General features: G+C 39.0%; 5 protein-coding genes across 5 annotated transcripts; 2 read left to right on the top strand and 3 right to left on the bottom strand.

The window, feature by feature from the left end:
- Window positions 1-850: 850 nt before the first annotated feature.
- Window positions 851-2,622, top strand: LOC126831075 (tubulin beta chain-like). Its single transcript, XM_056102909.1, has 3 exons — window positions 851-907; window positions 1,082-1,381; window positions 2,500-2,622. The coding sequence occupies exons 1-3, from the start codon at window positions 851-853 to the stop codon at window positions 2,620-2,622; spliced, it is 480 nt and encodes a 159-aa protein (XP_055958884.1).
- A 3,700-nt stretch (window positions 2,623-6,322) lies between these two features.
- On the bottom strand, window positions 6,323-8,013 carry LOC126831076 (tubulin beta chain-like). The gene is made up of 3 exons (XM_056102908.1): window positions 7,957-8,013; window positions 7,483-7,782; window positions 6,323-6,445 (listed from the first exon to the last, which is right to left on the bottom strand). Exons 1-3 carry the CDS (start codon window positions 8,011-8,013, stop codon window positions 6,323-6,325), a joined length of 480 nt encoding a protein of 159 aa, XP_055958883.1.
- Window positions 8,014-12,850: 4,837 nt separating this feature from the next.
- LOC126830377 (tubulin beta chain) lies at window positions 12,851-14,659 on the bottom strand. Its single transcript, XM_050560763.2, has 3 exons — window positions 14,603-14,659; window positions 13,969-14,268; window positions 12,851-12,973 (listed from the first exon to the last, which is right to left on the bottom strand). The coding sequence occupies exons 1-3, from the start codon at window positions 14,657-14,659 to the stop codon at window positions 12,851-12,853; spliced, it is 480 nt and encodes a 159-aa protein (XP_050416720.1).
- A 4,306-nt stretch (window positions 14,660-18,965) lies between these two features.
- Window positions 18,966-21,089, bottom strand: LOC126830379 (tubulin beta chain-like). Its single transcript, XM_056102907.1, has 3 exons — window positions 21,033-21,089; window positions 20,248-20,547; window positions 18,966-19,088 (listed from the first exon to the last, which is right to left on the bottom strand). Exons 1-3 carry the CDS (start codon window positions 21,087-21,089, stop codon window positions 18,966-18,968), a joined length of 480 nt encoding a protein of 159 aa, XP_055958882.1.
- A 1,570-nt stretch (window positions 21,090-22,659) lies between these two features.
- LOC126831078 (tubulin beta chain-like) lies at window positions 22,660-24,833 on the top strand. The gene is made up of 3 exons (XM_050561701.2): window positions 22,660-22,716; window positions 22,954-23,253; window positions 24,711-24,833. Exons 1-3 carry the CDS (start codon window positions 22,660-22,662, stop codon window positions 24,831-24,833), a joined length of 480 nt encoding a protein of 159 aa, XP_050417658.2.
- The last annotated feature ends 117 nt before the right edge of the window (window positions 24,834-24,950 follow it).

Here is a 24,950-nt window from a genome sequence, read left to right as displayed (position 1 = left end):
AGTCAGAAAGAGAGATTTTAACGTCCATTCGACACAAACCAGATCATTTTGGGACTAACATACGATTCAATGTTTTATTTCATTAATAAATTTGCGCGTAGGGTCTGTTTTAGCAGTGGGAGGAACCCAGAGGACCCGGAGAAAACCCACGTGGTTGGACACACGACCCTACTCTTTGTCACGTACAACCGGAGAATCGAAACCACGCCAGTTGACTCAATGACAGACCTTATGATACAACGTGAACATGCTAACCATTTACAAGTTTCATAGAGACATTATAGAAATGATAGTGGGGTGTGGTGGATGGGTAACTAAACCTATTTTCAAATGCAGGTCTTTCGAAAAAGATTGTTAAACCGACCACTGTATGAATGCTTACATTAACATAAACATATAACTATATGAAATCGAAGTGGTATTCCTTGAATCAGTTCAGGCTTCTTTGATTTGAAATCATCAATGACAACACACTGTCCGTAACACGTGTTAGATGTCTATGCAGTGACTATGTTATTATATTTCATCATTACCCACTCATCCGCCAATGCAATATTCTAGACCACTAGAAAAATCCCCCCGCCCACCCATGGTCTAGATTGAATTTAAATACATTGGATTGCCCATTGTTGTCTCATTAAGCAAACTGTTGATCAATCTACCGTGATTGAGTCCGACTCATTACGTTAGTGGATTATGTTAATCCATTTATTTATTTACTTACAAACAATATTACCTTGGAGACACGTGACATGATGTATATGTATATAAGTTATCACCGAGTCTATCATTAACATTCACTTCCTGTCTTCTACAGTTGTCTTCACAGTTAACCCTTTAAACTTCCAACATGAGAGAAATCGTTCATATGCAAACTGGCCAATGTGGCAACCAGATCGGAGCTAAGGTAGGTTTAAATATTTTTACCCAGCTAAAGGTAAGAGAAATAATGTCAGATATAATACAGATTGATAAATATGATGACAAAATTTTAAGCTCTTGTCGAGTTAATATAACATGATTTTAAAAATGAAAGTAGAACTGCGCTAAAATGATATATTGAATTTGTCTTTATTTTCAGTTCTGGGAAGTAATCTCTGATGAACATGGTATCGACCCAACTGGAACTTACCACGGTGATTCTGATCTTCAGTTGGAGAGAATCAACGTTTATTATAATGAAGCTACAGGAGGAAAATATGTACCCAGAGCTGTTCTCGTCGATTTGGAACCCGGTACCATGGATTCTGTACGATCAGGACCTTTTGGTCAGATCTTCCGTCCAGATAATTTTGTCTTTGGTCAGAGTGGTGCTGGTAATAACTGGGCTAAAGGCCATTATACAGAAGGTGCCGAGTTGGTTGATTCTGTTCTAGATGTGGTCCGTAAAGAAGCTGAAAGCTGTGACTGTCTACAGGGATTCCAGTTGACCCATTCCCTGGGTGGTGGAACTGGTTCTGGTATGGGAACTCTCCTCATCAGTAAAATCCGTGAAGAATATCCAGATAGAATCATGAACACCTTCTCTGTCTGTCCTTCACCTAAGGTAAGATATAGAATTTTAAAGTGAATACTATGTATTTAAAATATGTTATGATGTTTTTACAATACATACATCTGACTGAAACACTATATATTTTACATTCTACAACAATTACTGCAATATTATTTGCACCGATATATCAATTTTCTGAATGTCATTATTAACGACGACGCATTTAGGCCATTTACTTGGCAGATAAACTGCATAAATTGTTAACTGTTTTAACTATTCTAAAATATGTTTTTATTTGTATGTATCTTCAGGTATCAGATACAGTTGTTGAACCGTACAACGCTACTCTCTCAGTTCATCAACTTGTAGAAAATACAGACGAGACCTACTGTATTGATAACGAGGCTCTCTATGATATCTGTTTCCGTACCCTCAAACTGACCACGCCTACATACGGTGACCTCAACCATCTGGTGTCAGCCACCATGTCTGGAGTGACCACCTGTCTTCGATTCCCTGGCCAACTGAATGCTGATCTACGTAAACTGGCTGTCAACATGGTACCTTTCCCACGTCTACATTTCTTTATGCCAGGTTTTGCTCCCCTCACCTCTCGTGGTTCCCAGCAGTACCGAGCTCTCACTGTACCCGAACTCACCCAGCAGATGTTTGATGCCAAGAACATGATGGCTGCCTGTGATCCTCGTCACGGACGTTACCTAACAGTAGCTACCATGTTCAGAGGTCGTATGTCCATGAAGGAGGTAGATGAACAGATGTTGAACGTTCAGAATAAAAACAGCAGCTACTTTGTTGAATGGATTCCCAACAATGTAAAAACAGCTGTCTGTGATATTCCACCAAGAGGTCTGAAGATGTCAGGAACATTTATAGGTAACAGTACAGCTATTCAAGAACTGTTTAAGAGAATATCTGAACAGTTTACAGCTATGTTCAGAAGAAAGGCTTTCCTCCATTGGTACACTGGTGAAGGTATGGATGAGATGGAATTTACGGAAGCTGAATCTAACATGAATGATCTGGTATCTGAATATCAACAATACCAGGATGCTACAGCTGAAGAGGAAGGAGAATTTGATGAAGAAGAAGGCGAAGAAGAAGCTTAAATATCAGATACGCAAATCTAATTACTAGAAACATTTAAATTATTATAAATTGTTTAATCATTGTTATATTTATTCTGTATTTATGTAAATCGGGAATAAATAAGTTAAAATATAATTTTCTTGTCAATGAAGCGCTGTAGCTTGTTGTTACACAGTAAGCCAGAAAGAGCTGGCCAGGTGAGACAGAACTTAGGTAAACTGTACAACGAACGACTGTGTATTTAATCTCCAAACAGAATGTCACTCAAAAGGACACCATTTTATTCCTTCTTTAACAGTCATCCCGGTGGGAGAGTATATACTGAATTGAATCCAATCTGATGATAAGATAATTGCAAGAGTTGTGGTTTTATAATTCGATCCATCCAGTGGTCACTTGGCGTGTGGTATCGAGTGTTCCAGAACGATAATGTATGTCGCAACTGAAAGCTACGGATCTCTAAAGTTGCCGAGTTTAAAGAAACAGTAATACTCTAACCAGATTAAGAATGCAAATGTAGAAAAGAATACTTAAAATTATAGAAATATACTCTTCAAAAAAAGTAGGGGATATATACTTTGAGATGCTTTGAGAGTATGTTCACAGATGAAGAACTACTGAGCTGCAAGTGCGACACGTGGGAGGGGTTCATTATCAAATTTGACACTTCAAGGAAGGGTTGATGAAAACTGCCGCGTGCTGGTTTATCCTATCCATGTTTGCTTTCCTATCGGTTCTTGCATACGATTTACTGTTTAGCATATCTTTGCTTTAGTCTGTTACGTTTAATTTGCAATGAGACGTCTTCAACATGATGGACGTCTACGTGCTATTGCTTCAAATTGGTTCTACACAGCAAGCAATAGCCAACATGCTTAATGTGTCGCAGTCTGTGATCAACAGATTGTGGAACCATTACCAATAAACACACAATGTTGATGAAAGAACTCGTTCAGGTCGCCCTAGAACCATTACACAAGCCCAGGATCGATACATTCGTACACAGGTCCTGGGAAATCGCGGACAAACGGCCAATCAACTCTCTGTAAACTTGTACTAAGTTACAGGAATTCGAGTTACACCCCAAACGATTAGAAATCGGCTACATGCAGCCCATTTCCATGCGCGATGACTGCGTGTTGTGCCTCCATTAACTCGCCAGCACATGGCAAACAGGCGTCAATGGTGTAGGCAGCGTAAAGATTTGGGTAATCTTCGATGGGCGTGTGTAATGTTCTCAGATAAGTCCAGATTTACTCTGGATTTCACTGATAGGCGGGCTCGCGTTTGGAGGCGTGTAAATGAGCGTCATGCTAACGTTAACGTCAGACGGCATGACAGATACGGGCGTGGGTCTGTTATGGTGTGGGGAGGAATCGCCATGATTGGCAGAACGAACTTGCATATTGTTCAAGGAAGGATCACTGGTGTATTACCGTGACCACCGATAGCTCTGCCCTTTGCACAACGTGCAGGTCGACCTTTCATCTTTCAAGATAATAATGCCGTGCCCATCGCGCTCGTGCCGTGAATGACTACCTCCAAGGTCACCATATTGTCCATATGCCTTGGTCCTGACCTTTCCCCTATAGAGCATGTCTGGGACATGATCGGGAGATGTGTTCATCGACGTCAACGTCAACCGACAACACTGCAAGAATTGGCCATGGCACTGCAAGATGATTGGGTCAGATTGACCCAAATCGTGATTGCACGGTTGATTAGGAGCATGCCACGACGAATTGCTGAATGTCTGAGGATTGGTGGAGCAATTACTCATTATTAAGACAAAAATAAAAAAAACCTCCATTTTTCACTTTTGACAGTGTATATCTTTGCGAGTGAAATGGGGCCGTCAGATAAGCCGCCTATAGAAACTGTTTATGTTCATGTGTAGGCAATTGGCCTGTTATTAACATACACTGGTTACCTCAGTGCATTTCCGGAGTTTTGTATTGTTTCTGAATATCCCCTACTTTTTTTGAAGAGTATATGTTTAAATCATTGTCATAAATAACGTCTAGCGCCACTATAGAGTAGTCACTCTGCTTTATGCGCGACATTTTTTCTGGCATCATCGTATTTTTTTTCGTCAGTTATTTCGGGAAGTGAAATTTCCGGTGTCCGGTGAATGCTGTTGCAACAACCTGATTGATTGGTCAATGGGAATTTAGGTTGGCAAAGAGTGAAAGAGGGGGAGATCGGTTGCAGAACTACATAAATAAAGCCATACTGGACCTTCAACTAGCTGTACACACGCGTCTAATTTTCATATTTTTCTGAGGGAAGCCCCCACCCCCCATACCCCCAGACCTGGCAGGTCACAGATCCATTAACTCTAAACACGAATATTTTAGGCATTTCATTTATGTCGCACTCCTCTAGAATCTGGAATCGGGGTGGACGACTTTCAGGTTGTTGTACTCATGGAACAGTAGGAAAATATCTAATTTTCAAGTGGAGGCCAAATACTCCCGGTAGTACCCTTCGATTGTTGTCAGGAAATCTTTGCGAACATTTAATTTCTTCCCCCACCCCCCACCAATTCATCGGGCTCGTACGCCTATGAACACCATGTTTGAGTATTGGGGACATTCCATTCAGGGACTAAGTGAGAGGGATGCAATGACGAGCTTTGCGTCATGGTTTTCAGTTTTTGCACCCCTCGCAAATGGCAAAAAAAAAAGGCGGTTTCAACGAGGTTTTCAACATTATAATCATAATCATAATGCCAAACCTGTATCAAACATATACTGTGGGTCAGATATGCTACAAATGGACTCTAGCATGTTCCACGCAGCTCAGTATTACCTGATGGCACTGGGAGGGACCCCTTCTTCCCCGCACACACATGGGGATAACTACGTGAGGAACTTCATTTGTGTTATCCGTATTTGTGTCTATCTGAGGTGAATGTGTCATGATAGGGATGACCAAACACGTTTTAGGGGCCAGTAGTATCAACGTCCACTCGACACAAACTAAGTCATTTCGGGACTAACACATGATTCAATTTTATTTCAATTATTCGCTTGTGCGTAGGGATCTTTAGCAGTGGGATATCACCACATACTACCCAATACTAGAACATAATGATGCAAAATGTGCATATTACTTGAAATTTTTCAAAAAATTTTGTGTTATATATCGCATGAAAATTACTTCAAATATGACTACCGATATCTGGCTGTTCCATTTGCCTCCTTATATCACCCAAAACTAGCAAACAATAACCTAATACTACCAAACACTTATTAAATACTACACCATAGTATTAATTAACAACCTAATATCTTCAAATAACACATCATTTGTATAATTACTGCAACGAATATTCGATAATTTGCAAGAAATTGAAATATTTACGCAGTTATGCCCCTTTACAAAGGTAGTGGTAATTTATTGTACCTGAATCTTTATTATATTTTCAGGCGTGTTGGGTAGTCGAATGGTGGCCTAATGAGTGACATGGGGTTTGGGGATCCAATATACAGACGTTGTACAGTTTCCCAGAGTTCTGTTTCCAAGATTTCGATCAGCTCTTGACCAACTCTTTCCCCCTGAATTTGTACCAGCAAGCTACAGCGCTTCATTGATAAGAAAATTATATTTTAACTTATTTATTCCTGATTTACATAAATACAGAATAAACATAACAATGATTAAAATAATTTATAATAATTTAAATATTTCTAGAATTTAGATTTGCGTATCTTCTATTTAACCTTCTTCTTCACCTTCTTCTTCATCAAATTCTCCTTCTTCTTCAGCTGTAGCATCCTGGTATTGTTGATATTCAGATACCAGATCGTTCATGTTAGATTCAGCTTCCGTAAATTCCATCTCATCCATACCTTCACCAGTATACCAATGGAGGAAAGCCTTTCTTCTGAACATAGCTGTAAACTGTTCTGATATTCTCTTAAACAATTCTTGAATAGCTGTACTGTTACCAATAAATGTTCCTGACATCTTCAGACCTCTTGGTGGAATATCACAGACAGCTGTTTTTACGTTGTTGGGAATCCATTCAACAAAGTAGCTGCTGTTTTTATTCTGAACGTTCAACATTTGTTCATCTACCTCCTTCATGGACATACGACCTCTGAACATGGTAGCTACTGTTAGGTAACGTCCGTGACGAGGATCACAGGCAGCCATCATGTTCTTGGCATCAAACATCTGCTGGGTGAGTTCGGGTACAGTGAGAGCTCGGTACTGTTGGGAACCACGAGAGGTGAGGGGAGCAAAACCTGGCATAAAGAAATGTAGACGTGGGAAAGGTACCATGTTGACAGCCAGTTTACGTAGATCAGCATTCAGTTGACCAGGGAATCGTAGACAGGTGGTCACGCCAGACATGGTGGCTGACACCAGATGATTGAGGTCACCGTATGTAGGTGTGGTCAGTTTTAGGGTACGGAAACAGATATCATAGAGAGCCTCGTTATCAATACAGTAAGTCTCGTCTGTATTTTCTACAAGTTGATGAACTGAGAGAGTAGCGTTGTACGGTTCAACAACTGTATCTGATACCTGAAGATACACACAAATAAAAACGTATTTTAGAATAGTTAAAACAGTTAAAGATTTATGTATTTTATCAGCTAAAGAAATGGTCTAAATACCTCGTCCTTAATAATGGCATTTGTAATATTTATATATCGGTACAAATAATATTGCAGTAATATTTGTAGAATGTAAAATATTCTTACCTTAGGTGAAGGACAGACAGAGAAGGTGTTCATGATTCTATCTGGATATTCTTCACGGATTTTACTAATGAGGAGAGTTCCCATACCAGAACCAGTTCCACCACCAAGGGAATGGGTCAACTGGAATCCCTGTAGACAATCACAGCTTTCAGCTTCTTTACGGACCACATCTAGAACAGAATCAACCAACTCGGCACCTTCTGTATAATGACCTTTAGCCCAGTTATTACCAGCACCACTCTGACCGAAGACAAAATTATCTGGACGGAAGATCTGACCAAAAGGTCCTGATCGTACAGAATCCATGGTACCGGGTTCCAAATCGACGAGAACAGCTCTGGGTACATATTTTCCTCCTGTAGCTTCATTATAATAAACGTTGATTCTCTCCAACTGAAGATCAGAATCACCGTGATAAGTTCCAGTTGGGTCGATACCATGTTCATCAGAGATTACTTCCCAGAACTGAAAATAAAATACAAATGTGTTTAGCTTGATAATAGCATCGATTGTCGATTCAAACGATTGGCGATTTCGATTTTAATACAATGTAGGCTAAAACCTACAGCACGACAGTTTATATAATTTAAAAGTAGGGTGTTAAACCCCATTTTATTTCATTAAAATATTTAAACCTACCTTAGCTCCGATCTGGTTGCCACATTGGCCAGTTTGCATATGAACGATTTCTCTCATGTTGGAAGTTTAAAGGGTTAACTGTGAAGACAACTGTAGAAGACAGAAAGTGAATGTTAATGATAGACTCAGTGATACTTTATATACATATACACCATGTCACGTGTCTCCAAGGTAATATTAGTTTTAGGTAAATAAGGTATATAATCCAATAGTAGTGAGGGGATTAACAAATTATCGAAATAGAATGGGATTAATCAAGCAATCCATTACGGCTGGTATAAATGGCAAGTGTGATTTAAAAGTCCCATTGGGAATATTTAGATTAATAATAGAAAGTAATACGGTATAAACTATTCGACAAAATTTAGAAATGATATAAGATTTAAAGTCCTACTTTTCTGCGCGGACTGGGCTAATGCTACGTGTCTCCAAGTTGATAATAGCAGCATACGTTAGAATTTCCATTCGCAGAAACACATATAGAAATCAACTGACAACAGCTCCAATTCCAAACTATAAACGACTAATAATTAGGAGAAAAAATGGAATTAGATGGGGCTTAACGTCCAAATGTTCGGCTAGACAGGCATACGCGATGTGGTGTTGGGGGTTATTTTCCCCAGAGAGCGACGCTACATATCGAATTTCAACTGCCAAGGGTTCTTTTACGTCCACGTCAATGTGTACAAGTGACCCCGGTTTTTTGTTCCGTCCGAACGCCTATACGTTATCTATTGCTAGACCCCAGTGACGTATTAACCATTAAGCAAAAAAAAAAAAACACGTGCATATAGCATCATGGGAAGGGGCGTCACAAAATTTCTGCTTGACGAATTCAAAATATTTAAATTAAAAATTGATTAAGAATTTTTAATTAGTTTTCCATTGTTTTTGTCTTTTCTTACTGTTACCTTCTTTGTCTCAATATATAATGACGTATATCAAACCACGTGCTTGTCTCAATATATAATGACGTCTCAGAAAAACTCTAACCACGTGCTTGACGGGTTGTTTATGGTTTATTATTTTGAATTGTGTGCTATATGGGGGCATTAAAATCATCTAACTGTTTAGGGTCTCTATAGGTGTTAATCCGGTCCTGCCATTACCCCTGTCCTACACCAATGACAAGCGGGAACCAAACCGCAAAATCAAGATGAACTCTCTCGGCCAATACCGGGTTCGAGCATGGGACGACCCGGTTTGCGAGCCAAAGCCTTTTTTTATATCTTTGTAATATATTTATTCACAGAATATATATATATAGAGAGAAATGGGGTTTAACACATGGTTCAAGTTTATTTCAATTATTCGCTTGCGCGTAGGGGTCTTTAGCAGTGTGGGGGGGGACCAGAGGACCCGGAGAAAACCCACGAGGTTGGACAGGCGACTCTACGCCTTGTCACGTACGACCGGGGAATCGAAACCCCGCCAGTTGATTCAATGACAGACCGTATGATACAGTGCAGCGCGCACGTGCTAACCATTCGGCCATCCAACCCCCCTCACAGAATATAAGTATACATTATAATATTTACAATATTTGATGATTTCCAAAAATTCGGTTCAGGCAGAAACATTTTTAAATACAAAAACAGGTATATTTGTTTATTTATAATATGTATAGTTATATACAACAGTAATATACAATAATAAAAACAAGTATTTTTGATTATTTATAGTATAGTATAGTTTAAGAGTTTATTATGTATAAAAGAGTAAAAAGTAAAATATAATATATACAAATAAAATCATTGCCTGTCATTTACACAGTTATAATACAAGAGAATTACATGTATAACGGTTTAAGTTCAGCCGGTGTCAATAACAAAAATATGTTTTTAATTACTAATTATAAATCTTAATGCTACAAATATTTGGTGACTCTAGACAGAAATGAAAAATATTATGAGAAAGGCAATTGTATTACATAAAGAAAGTTCAGGTAATTTCTTAAAAACAGGTTGGCAATAGGACTTTTGAATGTAGATGTTTTGATAATCTTTAAGAGGCATTTAGTAACTGGATAGGGCAATAAACTATAACATATACTTATGGAAAAACAGCTACTTATTTATTTGAGCGACGTTTGAGTGATGAATACACAGTGTCTGTCAGATAATATGCTTTAAAATTAAAATACACCTTGCCCACTGAGCCACCTAATAATTAGAGATGCTGGCCAAATATTTTATTGACTATCATAATTGAAAATTTCATCTTTTCCACAGAGGAGTGTTTAAAAAATACGCCAAGAATCCTGGACCTAGCCCCAATGCTTATCCTAACCCTAACCTACAATCTCGCCAACAATCACGTGCTCTAACCTTCTGTACATCTCAGCGACCTTGACGAAAATTGAGCTGGCCTTAATAAATAGATTAATCGTTTTGGTGGGATGAAAAACCGAGGCCCATATAATCTTGGCGTGCACGTTAAAGAACCATTGACTGTTGGAATTCGAAATTTCACTCCTAGCCAATTGATCCCGACTGGATCAGAACCATAGGACGTTAAACCCCATTTTTGTTTCATTTCGTCGGCGGTGGTAAGTCGAGCATTATGTTTGCTGCACGAGAACTCATTTTGACTTCATATATGTTTATGTTTATTTAAGCGTTCATACAGGGATCGGTTTAACAATCTTTTTTGAAAATGGGTTTAGCAACCCACCCACCCCACGCCCCGTATCATCATTTCTATAATGTTTCTATGAAACTTGTAAATTTATGCTTTTTGTTGGTTGCGGGATAGTGGAGTTGTATCTGATGAAATTCATTGTTTAATTCGGGTCACGATATGCGGGGGGGGGGGGGCGAATGGTTAGCATTTACGCGTGGTATCACAAGGTCTGTCATTGAGTCAACTGGCGTGGTTTCCATTCCCCGGTTGTACGTGACAAAGAGTAGAGTCCCCTGCTAACCTCGTTGGTGTTCTCCGGGTTCTCCGGTTTTCTCCCACTACTTGAGACCCGTATGGGCAAGCGAATTATTGAAATAAAATAGAACCATATGTTAGTGCTGAAATGACCTAGTTTGTGTCGAGTGGACGTTAAACCCCATTTCTCTCTGTCTATCTCTCCCGATATGTGGCACAAGTCACCATTGACACCCCGACTTTTCAAAATTTTATTGGACGAAGACCCCAACCACACTGCGCCTCCCCGAGCCCCGAGCCCCTTACCAAATATCCTACGCCTGCTACTGAACCCGTTCTTTGTCCACCATTTAATGGTGACCCGGACGTCGCACTATATAATTTTCACCAGATTAATGATTATTTGTCGATGGTGTCAAATCGCCAACAACTGATCATATAAATTACATTGCCATTCATGGGATAGGGTGGGGGAAACAACTAGGGGTGAGGGCTGGAATAGGAATATTCTGTATACTAGCCCAATCTGTTTTACAGACCTAATGCGACATCCGTCTTTTATCTCTGTCCAAGATGACTGACCTTTAAAAGGTCAGACCGCTATAGTTCTAAGGATGACGTCACATCACAATGTTTACCAACAAAGCAAGATGGCATCGATAACGCCAAAAAAGATTACTTCTGAACGAATTCAGAGTAAACAAACAGAAAAAAACGTCAAATTGATGGTCACACGTGCGTTGTTTACATCGAACGTAGTAATATGAACAGGTACGGGCAGAATTATATCGTTTTAGCCATTTTACGCCTCCGCGTACTATTTTCTGTACCTATTTACACTAATTATGGAATATTTTTTATCAAGATATACTTCAAACACCTTTATTTATTTTTCTAATACTAAAAAAAAATGTTTCAGAATTTAATTTGTCGAAAGAAAAAAGTTAATATTTTGTAGTCATTAAGTCGCATCGATGTCATCCTTCTCAGTGATTGTAGCGGCCAAGCGAATATTCACTGCGGATCAGTGTGATACTAGCCCTGTACAAATTTTAGTAAATCAACATTATCAAGAACTAGATAGTTTTAGATAAATCATTCTGAGATTGTATAAAATTTGTAGAGTTACCTCCCTGGACATATCACGATTGACGCTACGACTGAAATCGTGGTTTTAATCGTGGAGTAATCGTGGTGATCCTATCAGGTCTTATCATAGATTGCGATCAGACGGAGTAGTCGTGTTGATCGTATCGAAACGTATCCGAACTTATCTTCACGTCCCAGATCGTGGACTCAATAGAGACAATCCTATCGTAACGCATTACACTACAGTGGGAACCTAACATAACAATATTAAAGACCTGATAATAAACAGTGTGATCTCAACAACAGATATATCCCTCATATCTCGTACTTTATTATACATGTATTTCATTTTCGGGGGGGGGGGGGGCTATGATCCAATGACAAACCTTGTGGTTTCACATGCACGCGTTAGATCATAAGGTCTTTCATTGAGTCGAGTGACGTGGTTTCGATTCCCCGCTTGTACGTGACAAGGAGTGACATCACCTGTCCAACCTCGTAGGTTTTCTCCGGGTCCTCCGGTCCCCCCCACTGCTAAAGACCCCCTACGCTCAAGCGAACTAAATTGAACCGTATGTTAGTCCTGGGATGACCTAGGTTCTGTCGTGTGGACGTTAAACCCCATTTTCACTATTTATTTATTTTATTGTCAATGCTGGAAGCACGAGCATGATTGCGAAATGCCCCCTTCACAGTTCAAGCTTCAGGTTTTCAAATATGAAGGATCGATCGACAGTAACAGACTGGGATACAGGATTTTAGAAAAGAGGGTGGGATACAGGACCAGTGACCATGTAACAGGCAAATAGTTTAAATTGGTTTCAATTATTTATTCCTGATTTATATAATACAGAATAAACATAACAATGATTAAAACAATTTATAATAATTTAAATGTTTCTACTAATTTGATTTGTGTATCTGATATTTAACCTTCTTCTTCGCCTTCTTCTTCATCAAATTCTCCTTCCTCTTCAGCTGTAGCATCCTGGTATTGTTGATATTCAGATACCAGATCATTCATGTTAGATTCAGCTTCCGTAAATTCCATCTCATCCATACCTTCACCAGTATACCAATGGAGGAAAGCCTTTCTTCTGAACATAGCTGTAAACTGTTCAGATATTCTCTTAAACAATTCTTGAATAGCTGTGCTGTTACCAATAAATGTTCCTGACATCTTCAGACCCCTTGGTGGAATATCACAGACAGCTGTTTTTACGTTGTTGGGAATCCATTCAACAAAGTAGCTGCTGTTTTTATTCTGAACGTTCAACATCTGTTCATCCACCTCCTTCATGGACATACGACCTCTGAACATGGTAGCTACTGTCAGGTAACGTCCGTGACGAGGATCACAGGCAGCCATCATGTTCTTGGCATCAAACATCTGCTGGGTGAGTTCGGGTACAGTGAGAGCTCGGTACTGCTGCGAGCCACGAGAGGTGAGGGGAGCAAAACCTGGCATAAAGAAATGTAGACGTGGGAAAGGTACCATGTTGACAGCTAGTTTACGTAGATCAGCATTCAGTTGACCAGGGAATCGAAGACAGGTGGTCACTCCAGACATGGTGGCTGACACCAGATGGTTGAGGTCACCGTAAGTGGGTGTGGTCAGTTTGAGGGTACGGAAACAGATATCATAGAGGGCCTCGTTATCAATACAGTAGGTCTCGTCTGTATTTTCTACCAGTTGATGAACTGAGAGTGTAGCGTTGTACGGTTCAACAACTGTATCTGATACCTGAAATTATAAACAAATAAAATTGTTTAAAACAGGGAAACTTCACTTTACAGATATTGGATTAAGTTAACGTTTTGCATTCCCAAATTATATACTAGTAAAGGTAATCTTACAATCAAAATGTTCACTGTTCTTACCTTAGGTGATGGACATACGGAGAAGGTGTTCATGATTCTATCTGGATATTCTTCACGGATTTTACTGATTAGGAGAGTTCCCATACCAGAACCGGTTCCACCACCCAGGGAATGGGTCAACTGAAATCCCTGCAGACAGTCACAGCTTTCAGCTTCTTTACGGACCACATCCAGAACTGAATCAACCAACTCGGCACCTTCTGTATAATGACCTTTAGCCCAGTTATTACCAGCACCACTCTGACCAAAGACAAAATTATCTGGACGGAAGATCTGACCAAAAGGTCCTGATCGTACAGAATCCATGGTACCGGGTTCCAAATCGACGAGAACAGCTCTGGGTACATATTTTCCTCCTGTAGCTTCATTGTAATAAACGTTGATTCTCTCCAACTGAAGATCAGAATCACCGTGGTAAGTTCCAGTTGGATCGATACCATGTTCATCAGAGATTACTTCCCAGAACTGAAAAATAATATAACAGACACGTTAAAAGATAATCCTCTTCTCTTCCATGGTGATTTTTGAAAAAAGGTTTTGACCTTTTCCCTCTATAATATCTGGGGCATGTTTCACGAAATTTTAACTAAGATAAAATCCAAATTTTAGTAATTTGATTGGATAATATTAGATTGATTTTAGTGCTTAGCCAATCAAAATTGAAGTATCTGCTAAAAATTTGGATTTTATCTTTAGTTAAGATTTCGAGAAACAGGGCCCTGAAGAATATATAATCAAATTCTGTTGAATTTCTTTTTTGAAATGTAATTCAAATTATGAAGTCATCAATAAAACTTACCTTAGCTCCGATCTGGTTGCCACATTGGCCAGTTTGCATATGGACGATTTCTCTCATGTTGAAAGTTTAAAGGGTTAACTGTGAAGACAACTGTAGAAGACAGAAAGTGAATGTTAATGATAGACTCAAAGTTGACTTATATACATATACACAATGTCACGTGTCTCCAAGGTGATAATACAACCAACAAGAATTAATCTGATAATCTCACCTTATATCCAATCACATTAGCTTAATCCCCAATTTCTTTAACAAATCCGTAGATAAGCGCAAGAATACGAGACATAATAGTCCGTCTGCAAGCTTTACCTGTGCATTGGAGTGTATTATCCACAAATATTTTATGATTACTCTTAAGATAATTTCAATTCATCCACCTGTTGAAATTATTACGGAGGATGGATGGCCGAATGGTTAGCGCGTGCGCGCTGCGTGATAAGGTCTATCAATGAATCAACTGGCGTGGAATATGGTCGACTGTCCAGAGAGAGAGAGAGAGAAATGGGGTTTAACGTCCACTCGACACAAACGAGGTCATTTCGGGACTAACATATGGTTCAATTTTTTATTCCCATAATTCGCTTGTGCGTAGGGTTCTTTAGCTGTGGGGGGAAATCGGAGGACCCGGAGAAAACCCACGAGGTTGGACAGGCAACCTACTCCTTGTCACGTACAACCGGGGAATCGAAATCCCGCTAGTTGACTCAATGACAGACCGTATGATACAGCGCGCGCGTGCTAACCATTCGGCCATCCAATCCCCCTGGTCGACTGTCCAACCTCGTGGGTTTTCTCCAGGTCCTCCGGTTTCCTCCAACTGCTAGAGAAGCCTACGTTCAAGCGAATTATTGAAATAAAATTCAACCATATGTTAGTCCCGAAATGACCTCGCTTGTGTCGCGTGGACGTTAAACCCCATTTATCTCTTTCTCTCTGAGTTTATTACAATGAGACATGAATTGTCAAAGAGTTGACAGGATGATCCGTTTTATTTTTCTGTTGGGTACTTCATTTTAGAATGTGTTTTCCACCGTGGAACAGATAGCAGAATTTGCATTTCCACAAACACATAAAGAAATCATTTGAAACAATGTAAACTTTAAATGACCATAATATGTCGATTTGTATGCGAAATTATAAACTCTTACCATACAGACCGACTAATAATTAGAGATGTTGGCCAAGTACTTTACTGACTATCAAAATAGAGATTTTTGGCTTATTCACACAAAGTACGAAACTATACGAAGAATTAGGGAACTCTTTTTTATGACAGAGAGCTGTTATGGTTCGATTTTTCGCTGGCAACCATCATCCATCATAATACTCTTTCTAGTGATTGACTTATCGTCGACGGTGTTTCTGTGTGTGTGTGTGGTGGGGGGGGGGGGGCGAATGAGTCAAATGGCGTGGTTTCGATTCTCCACTCGTACGTGATAAGCAGTAGGGTCGGCTGTCTAACCTTGTTGGTTTTCCCATAGTCTTCCGGTTTCCTCTCCCACAAGTTGATAAAGTAACAAAAAACGAGGCTCTGCCGAGTTTGTTTTACTTTATCAACGAGTGTTTATATTTTTTGATATCAAAAAATACGAGTGGGAGATTTTATTTATCACCCAATCCTTTCTGACGTGCACAAATAAATAAATATAATTCTTTGCTATAGACTTCACTTTTACAGAACCTGATTACATTACGGCGTAGTGATACATCATGTTTTGACAGCAATTCAATCATTGCAAAGTCCTTTATATTGACCCAGTGGTTCCATCAAATATCAATTAAATAAAAATAGTTCATTTTTAATAAAAAAAAAAAGTTACTTTTAATAAAAAAAAAAAGAACTGTTCTTTGAAAATACAAAAAAGTAGTTCCTTTTTAACTGATCAATCAAATTCATACAGATTATTAAATTTATCACACGAGCGATATCTACTGTAGAATGTATTATTGGGTGATAAAGCTATTTCACACACTCGTATAAAGTCAATGGTTAATTTAATTTTTATCACTTTCATAACCAGGAAACAAAATACGGATAAAACAAATACGGATAAAATTTTCCTGGTAATTTTTGTTTCTGGAATTTTTTACGTTTTTTTAACGGATTTGTTTGTTAAAATTTAACCATATGCTATCCGAAATGACCTTGCGCGTAGGAGTCTTTAGCAGTTGGAGGAAACCGGAGGAACCGGAGAAAACCCACGAGGTTGGACAGGCGACCCTACTCCTTGTCACGTACAACCGGGGATTCGAAACCACGCCAGTTGACTCAATGACAGGTCTTATGATAGGTCCGGCATTATTCTGCGTGATAATTCACTTCGTCTTCAAAGTTATGATGTTATTATACGCCCACATGGAAATGTGGACGTATATTGCCGTCTCCCCTGTCCGTCCGTCCGTCCGTCTGTCGGTCTGTCGGTCCGCCCGTCCGTCCGTTGTCCGCAATTTCTTCTGAAAGTTCTAACCCCAAAAGTTTTTATCCGATTGTTTTAAAATTGATATTTAATTTCAATAATTTCTGTTCATTACGTCTAGAGTTATGGCCCATGTTTCACTTTGTTGAACCTTGTGAACGCTATTACGGCAAAAGTTATCATCCTATTGAATTTACAATAATTACTTCTAGACCCTTGTTTTACTCTGTTCAACCTTGTTAATGCTCGATTGATGAAAGTTATCATCCGATATGTATGAAATTTATATGCATCATTTAAATTTGAGAACTGAAACAGAGGTCTATTGAATTTCAGCAATTTCCGTCATTAATTTCTAAAGTTATGGCCCTTGTTTTACTTTGTGCACCTTGTGAATGTTTGAATGACAAAAGTGATCACCCGATCTGTATGAAATTTATATGCATTATTTAAATTAGTAAAATTTCAACAATTTCTGTAGACTACTTCCAGAGTTGAGGCCCTTGTTTCAGTTTGTAGAACCTTGTGAACCCTCAAACGACAAAAATTATAATTTGATCTGTATGGAACTGTCTTGTAAAGGCCCCCAATTACCTACAAAGGAATAAATATGCGACAACCCTTATCGACTTTTCGTATGTTTCGTTGCTTGGCAACCTATGTTTTTTAGTTCAGCGTTCATACAGTGCTAGGTTTCTTCAGAAATAAACATGGTGCTAAACAACAAAGATCCACATAAAGCATCCCACCCGCCGCCCAACCCGACTAAATAACACTAGTCCTCTAAATAACATCCACTCAACACAAACTAGGTCATTTTGAGACTAACACAAAGTTCAGTTTTATATCATTAATACTCTTGAGCATTTGGTGGGAGGAAATCGGAAATCCTGGAGAAAACTCACGAAGTTGGACAGGCGACCATTTTCCTTGTCACGAACAACTGGGGAATAACGACCCCAGCCCCCCGGAGGGATCATAATCCGGTGAGCGCCCAGAAGTGGCACTGCATAAAATCTTTAGGATTAAAAGAATAGAATCTAGTCTTCGGAATCAAGCAATCATTGGACTGAACGAATAAAGAGTTTTGTGTTAATTTCATTTTATTCTTCTGTCATGGAATGCCCCCATTTACGAAGGTAACGGTGGCAAGGGCGTGTCGGATAGGTGCTTACCCTGCCCTAATAAATCCAAAAACAAAAGAAACTGGAAAATTGTGATAACGTTCGAACTCCATGATATTTCCAACCAGGGTATAATGGGTGGATTTGGCCAGGAGTCCTCCCTTCCGAAATAGGGCCGTCACTTCTGAAAACATTCCCTTCGATTTTCGAACCAGTTACCTCAAATACTCATGGAAAGGGCCGTATACTCATTAATGTTTTTCTGCCCGGATTATGCCATTATAATTTTCATTGGGTGCGAAACTTAGCAGGTAACATTTGTAAAGAATACCAGTCACTTTATTTGGTGCTCGATTTTATCTAATCGTAGACCGCTTAGTTCTTGGTTGCTGTTCGTGTTCAGATCTTCAGGACTTAATCATAATACCTCAAACAAGTAGCAAAGTATGGTATGTAATGGTTCAGAAGCAAATAGTTCCCAGTGCTGTGCCCCCGCCCGCACACCCTCTAATTGCCCGAAGTTGGGTCTTCCTACCCCCCTTCGGAGTCCCCAGCACGTCTCCGAACGGTGGCTACCCAGACCTCACTGCTGTTTGCGAATGGTCCCCTTAACAGGGGCGATCGCCACTGCTGACAAACTCGGATACAAGATTTTAGAAAAGGGGTGGGATACAGGACCAGTGACTATGCAACAGGCAAATAGTTTAAATTGGTTTCAATTATTTATTTCTGATTTATATAATACAGAATAAACATAACAATTATTAAAATAATTTATAATAATTTAAATATTTCTACTAATTACATTTGTGTATCTGATATTTAACCTTCTTCTTCGCCTTCTTCTTCGTCAAATTCTCCTTCCTCTTCAGCTGTAGCATCCTGGTATTGTTGATATTCAGATACCAGATCATTCATGTTAGATTCAGCTTCCGTAAATTCCATCTCATCCATACCTTCACCAGTATACCAATGCAGGAAAGCCTTTCTTCTGAACATAGCTGTAAACTGTTCAGATATTCTTTTAAACAGTTCCTGAATGGCTGTACTGTTACCAATAAATGTTCCTGACATCTTTAGACCTCTTGGTGGAATATCACAGACAGCTGTTTTTACGTTGTTGGGAATCCATTCAACAAAGTAGCTACTGTTTTTATTCTGAACGTTCAACATCTGTTCATCTACCTCTTTCATGGACATACGACCTCTGAACATGGTAGCTACCGTCAGGTAACGACCGTGACGAGGATCGCAAGCAGCCATCATGTTTTTGGCATCAAACATCTGCTGGGTGAGTTCGGGTACAGTGAGAGCTCGGTACTGCTGGGAACCACGAGAGGTGAGGGGAGCAAAACCTGGCATAAAGAAATGTAGACGTGGGAAAGGTACCATGTTGACAGCCAGTTTACGTAGATCAGCATTCAGTTGACCAGGGAATCGTAGACAGGTGGTCACTCCAGACATGGTGGCTGACACCAGATGGTTGAGGTCACCGTATGTAGGTGTGGTCAGTTTGAGGGTACGGAAACAAATATCATAGAGAGCTTCGTTATCAATACAGTAGGTCTCGTCTGTATTTTCTACCAGTTGATGAACTGAGAGTGTAGCGTTGTACGGTTCAACAACTGTATCTGATACCTGAAATTATAAATACAAAAACAAGGTTTAGAATTGGTAAAGATCCTGATGAGTTACAATATTTAAAATCTATCTTAACTGTCACTTTTTAAATTAGAGAGATGGAGAAAACCCACGAAGATGGACAGTGGACCCTACTCCTTGTCATATTTCGTCCTGACATAACAAGACTTTCTTCTCTTTCCATACAATTTGAGTGAATTTAGCTGTGATCCCAATGACCTAAGGATGCACCAATAAAAGCAATGAAGATCATTGTCCAATATATACATAGTATTCACTTTAAAATCCTTTAATTTACCTTAGGTGAAGGACAGACAGAGAAGGTGTTCATGATTCTATCTGGATATTCTTCACGAATTTTACTGATCAGGAGAGTTCCCATACCAGAACCAGTTCCACCACCCAGGGAATGGGTCAACTGGAATCCCTGTAGACAATCACAGCTTTCAGCTTCTTTACGGACCACATCTAGAACAGAATCAACCAACTCGGCACCTTCTGTATAATGACCTTTAGCCCAGTTATTACCAGCACCACTCTGACCAAAGACAAAATTATCTGGACGGAAGATCTGACCAAAAGGTCCTGATCGTACAGAATCCATGGTACCGGGTTCCAAATCGACGAGAACAGCTCTGGGTACATATTTTCCTCCTGTAGCTTCATTATAATAAACGTTGATTCTCTCCAACTGAAGATCAGAATCACCGTGGTAAGTTCCAGTTGGGTCGATACCATGTTCATCAGAGATTACTTCCCAGAACTGAAAAATAAAAATTCATTCAATATACGAGGTATTTGAGGTTACCTATTATTAAAGCAAACCTACGTATATATTTTTTTTAAATGACATTTGCTCACGACAGTTCGTGCTTAACTGACTCTTTAATCTCTAAAACCACTCAATCAATGTTACTTAATTTATTCATATAATAATGTAATATGAATGTATATAAACTAATTTACATTCAATCGTTTTCGTTATTACTCTAATTTCAAATCAGTTATGTTCGGTGAAATACGCCAGAAGTCTCAATCGAATGGCAATCTCTAGCGTCTGGTTATTCCAGACTAAAACGCATTATGGTACACGATGTTTATTTTGTCTTAAATAGTGGATATCAGAAGCCCATCGTTTCCTGGTAGGATCACAACATCAATGTTGATTTAAATTGACAAATAATTCGTGTTTTCAATGTCGAATACTTTCGATGATATTGAGTTAGAGACTTAGCTACTTTAACTTACCTTAGCTCCGATCTGGTTGCCACATTGGCCAGTTTGCATATGGACGATTTCTCTCATGTTGAAAGTTTAAAGGGTTAACAGTGAAGACAACTGTAGAATACATAAAGTGAATATTAATGATAGACTCCGTGCTAAGTTATATACCCTATGTCACGTGTTAACAAATAAATCGTAGGCGTGGTTATAACTAATTATTTTGAATTAGATTAATTAAATGTAAGGCCTAATCTTATTATGGTCGATAGATAATTGAAGGTGTCAACTGCAAGGGAAGACAACTCTGTTTGATAACGTTTTATTATAAACCTATTAACAGTTTTAATCTTACTAACTCAGTCTATATTACTTACATCCGATACGATTGTTTTCGACAGTTCATGCAATATATTTTATAATATCATTCCACACCCCACCCCAACTATATTCTTTTTTTAATCTAAATGTCCAAAATTGTGCCCAAAGGTATCATGGCAAAAACTGAAAATTATTTATAGAGCTACCTTACATAAGAATTGTATATATCGAAAAAATACATGGTATTTATATTTACAAGGTAACTTAGGCTAAACCTATTTGTTCAGGCCAGCTCAATTTATGTCAAAGTCGCTGAGATGTAAAAAAGGTTAAGGCATGTGATTGTTGGCGAGATTGTAGGTTAGATTTAGGGTAAACATTAGGGCTGGGTCCAGGGTTAGGGTTAGGTCTGGATTAGCGCTAGCCATTAGGGCTGGGTCCAGGGTTAGGTTTAAGACTAGATCTAACCCGGTAACTTATGAACTGGTGTGGGATTGGTTATGCCAAAATAAACTTGGGGGGGGGGGTAGTTATGCCAAGATAAAATTTATCCTCTATCTTTGACTCTTCCTATTCATTGACACATATATTAATAATTTGATTAATTCAAGTGTATAATTCTTTTTTTTTTAAAGTTGGTACAAAACCACAGAAAATTAATTGCACGTTATTTTTAATAAATAAAATCCGTACAGCCTTTTAACCCTTTTAACTTGACGCTGTGTTTCGATATATGTAGAAGCAAAGGCTGAAATTCTGGCAAGCTTCTTGTCGAATTCTCATTTTTTTTCAACTAACGTTGGCGGCGAACCTGAGACATTTCCCTTGCAGTTAAGATTTAAAAAAACAAGTGTTCCTCGCAACATCAGAAATCACCCCACCCCACCCGCCCATTTGTGAACATTATAACCGTGAATGAAAAAAACTGGTCTGGTACAACAAAACCATAAATATCTGGATTACATCTAATAGATGAAATGAGGTTTAACGTCCTACTGTTCTGTTCCGAACCGGGATTATCTAATAACTAAACCCGAGAATCAGTTTTACGCGTCAGTGATTAGCGACTCTAATTACATAATCTCTTATTGTAACAAATCCTGATTAATACCGATAGATTAGTCACTTCTTAATTACAATACGTAATCGTGACAAACTAATCATCTATTATCAATATGACCCACGGCGTCAATAACAAAACAAACCAACATTACCTGGTAACCCTGCTTTAACAATAAACATATTGTGTATAAATAGTAAAACACAGCAAATATCAATATTCACTTTCTGTCTTCTACAGTTGTCTTCACAGTTAACCCTTTAAACTTTCAACATGAGAGAAATCGTTCATATGCAAACTGGCCAATGTGGCAACCAGATCGGAGCTAAGGTAAGTTTAAATATTTTCACCCATCTAAACGTGCTAGTAATCAGAGAAGTAAAAACATTTCGTGTCATTTAACTTGAGAAGTGTTTTGTTTATCATCAAGAATGAAAATGACCTTACGAAAATATCATCACAAGACTGTACTATAGAATTATAAAAAAAAGTTATAATATTTGGAAGTGGATTCCAAATATTTCAGTAAAATATCCAAGGAAATATATCAATTATGTTATTTTTCAGTTCTGGGAAGTAATCTCTGATGAACATGGTATCGACCCTACTGGAACTTACCACGGTGATTCTGATCTTCAGTTGGAGAGAATCAACGTTTATTATAATGAAGCTACAGGAGGAAAATATGTACCCAGAGCTGTTCTCGTCGATTTGGAACCCGGTACCATGGATTCTGTACGATCAGGACCTTTTGGTCAGATCTTCCGTCCAGACAATTTTGTCTTTGGTCAGAGTGGTGCTGGTAATAACTGGGCTAAAGGTCATTATACAGAAGGTGCCGAGTTGGTTGATTCTGTTCTAGATGTGGTCCGTAAAGAAGCTGAAAGCTGTGACTGTCTACAGGGATTCCAGTTGACCCATTCCCTTGGAGGTGGAACTGGTTCTGGTATGGGAACTCTCCTCATCAGTAAAATCCGTGAAGAATATCCAGATAGAATCATGAACACCTTCTCTGTCTGTCCTTCACCTAAGGTAAGATAAAGCATTTTAAAGTGAATACCATGTCTATGTTGGACAATTATCTATATATTGGTGCATCTTTAGGTAAATTCACTCAAATCGTATGGGTCGAGAAGAAAGTCTCGTGTCAGGGCGAAATATCTCAGTATCTTGTACAAATTGGCACTGCAAGTTTAGTAATAGATCCCTTCGCTATAGGTCATTGAGTCAACTGGCGTGGTTTTGAATCCCCGGCGGTTGTACGTGACAAGGAGTAGGGTCGCCTGTCCAACCTCGTGGGTTTTCTCCGGACATTCCGGTTTTTCCCCACTGCTAAAGACCCCTACGCGCTTTTCTCCGGGTCCTCCGGTTTCCTCCCACTACGCGCAAGCGAATTATAGAAATAAAATTGAACCATGTGTTAGTCCCGAAATGACCTAGTTTGTGTCGAGTGGACGTTAAACCCCATTCCTCTCTCTCTCTCCTTCGCTATAGAACATATCTCTCTCCCTACTTCGCATTGCATAGATTATCATACGCCCGTGACAGTTGCTTAAATGTTTAAATGTACTGTTGATTTTATATTTATAAAACCACTCTGTTTAATTTTTTTTATTTATTTATAATTTCAGGTATCAGATACAGTTGTTGAACCGTACAACGCTACACTCTCAGTTCATCAACTGGTAGAAAATACAGACGAGACCTACTGCATTGATAACGAGGCTCTCTATGATATCTGTTTCCGTACCCTCAAATTGACCACGCCTACATACGGTGACCTCAATCATCTGGTGTCAGCCACCATGTCTGGAGTGACCACCTGTCTACGATTCCCTGGTCAACTGAATGCTGATCTACGTAAACTGGCTGTCAACATGGTACCTTTCCCACGTCTACATTTCTTTATGCCAGGTTTTGCTCCCCTCACCTCTCGTGGCTCGCAGCAGTACCGAGCTCTCACTGTACCCGAACTCACCCAGCAGATGTTTGATGCCAAGAACATGATGGCTGCTTGCGATCCTCGTCACGGTCGTTACCTAACAGTAGCTACCATGTTCAGAGGTCGTATGTCCATGAAGGAGGTAGATGAACAGATGTTGAACGTTCAGAATAAAAACAGCAGCTACTTTGTTGAATGGATTCCCAACAATGTAAAAACAGCTGTCTGTGATATTCCACCAAGAGGTCTGAAGATGTCAGGAACATTTATTGGTAACAGTACAGCTATTCAAGAACTGTTTAAGAGAATATCTGAACAGTTTACAGCTATGTTCAGAAGAAAGGCTTTCCTCCATTGGTATACTGGTGAAGGTATGGATGAGATGGAATTTACGGAAGCTGAATCTAACATGAATGATCTGGTATCTGAATATCAACAATACCAGGATGCTACAGCTGAAGAGGAAGGAGAATTTGATGAAGAAGAAGGCGAAGAAGAAGGTTAAATAGAAGATACGCAAATCTAAATTCTAGAAATATTTGAATTATTATAAATTATTTTACTCATTGTTATGTTTATTCTGTATTGTATAAATCAGGAATAAATAATTTAAAATAATTTA

This window comes from Patella vulgata, chromosome 8, assembly GCF_932274485.2.
Source record: "Patella vulgata chromosome 8, xgPatVulg1.2, whole genome shotgun sequence".
Classification (NCBI taxonomy): domain Eukaryota; kingdom Metazoa; phylum Mollusca; class Gastropoda; family Patellidae; genus Patella; species Patella vulgata.
Note: the sequence above shows the minus strand (reverse complement) of the source record. Positions and strands in the feature narration are given on the sequence as shown.

Bases quoted from the DNA above. Each gene is read 5' to 3' on its own strand.
- LOC126831075 (XM_056102909.1), top strand. From the start codon at position 851: ATGAGAGAAATCGTTCATATGCAAACTGGCCAATGTGGCAACCAGATC. The intron at 908-1,081 runs GTAGGTTTAAAT...CTTTATTTTCAG, and splicing joins GCAACCAGATCGGAGCTAAG to TTCTGGGAAGTAATCTCTGA. The intron at 1,382-2,499 runs GTCCGTAAAGAA...GGTATGGATGAG, and splicing joins TTGATTCTGTTCTAGATGTG to ATGGAATTTACGGAAGCTGA.
- LOC126831076 (XM_056102908.1), bottom strand. From the start codon at position 8,013: ATGAGAGAAATCGTTCATATGCAAACTGGCCAATGTGGCAACCAGATC. The intron at 7,783-7,956 runs GTAGGTTTAAAT...TTTTATTTTCAG, and splicing joins GCAACCAGATCGGAGCTAAG to TTCTGGGAAGTAATCTCTGA. The intron at 6,446-7,482 runs GTCCGTAAAGAA...GGTATGGATGAG, and splicing joins TTGATTCTGTTCTAGATGTG to ATGGAATTTACGGAAGCTGA.
- LOC126830377 (XM_050560763.2), bottom strand. From the start codon at position 14,659: ATGAGAGAAATCGTCCATATGCAAACTGGCCAATGTGGCAACCAGATC. The intron at 14,269-14,602 runs GTAAGTTTTATT...ATTATTTTTCAG, and splicing joins GCAACCAGATCGGAGCTAAG to TTCTGGGAAGTAATCTCTGA. The intron at 12,974-13,968 runs GTCCGTAAAGAA...GGTATGGATGAG, and splicing joins TTGATTCAGTTCTGGATGTG to ATGGAATTTACGGAAGCTGA.
- LOC126830379 (XM_056102907.1), bottom strand. From the start codon at position 21,089: ATGAGAGAAATCGTCCATATGCAAACTGGCCAATGTGGCAACCAGATC. The intron at 20,548-21,032 runs GTAAGTTAAAGT...TTTATTTTTCAG, and splicing joins GCAACCAGATCGGAGCTAAG to TTCTGGGAAGTAATCTCTGA. The intron at 19,089-20,247 runs GTCCGTAAAGAA...GGTATGGATGAG, and splicing joins TTGATTCTGTTCTAGATGTG to ATGGAATTTACGGAAGCTGA.
- LOC126831078 (XM_050561701.2), top strand. From the start codon at position 22,660: ATGAGAGAAATCGTTCATATGCAAACTGGCCAATGTGGCAACCAGATC. The intron at 22,717-22,953 runs GTAAGTTTAAAT...GTTATTTTTCAG, and splicing joins GCAACCAGATCGGAGCTAAG to TTCTGGGAAGTAATCTCTGA. The intron at 23,254-24,710 runs GTCCGTAAAGAA...GGTATGGATGAG, and splicing joins TTGATTCTGTTCTAGATGTG to ATGGAATTTACGGAAGCTGA.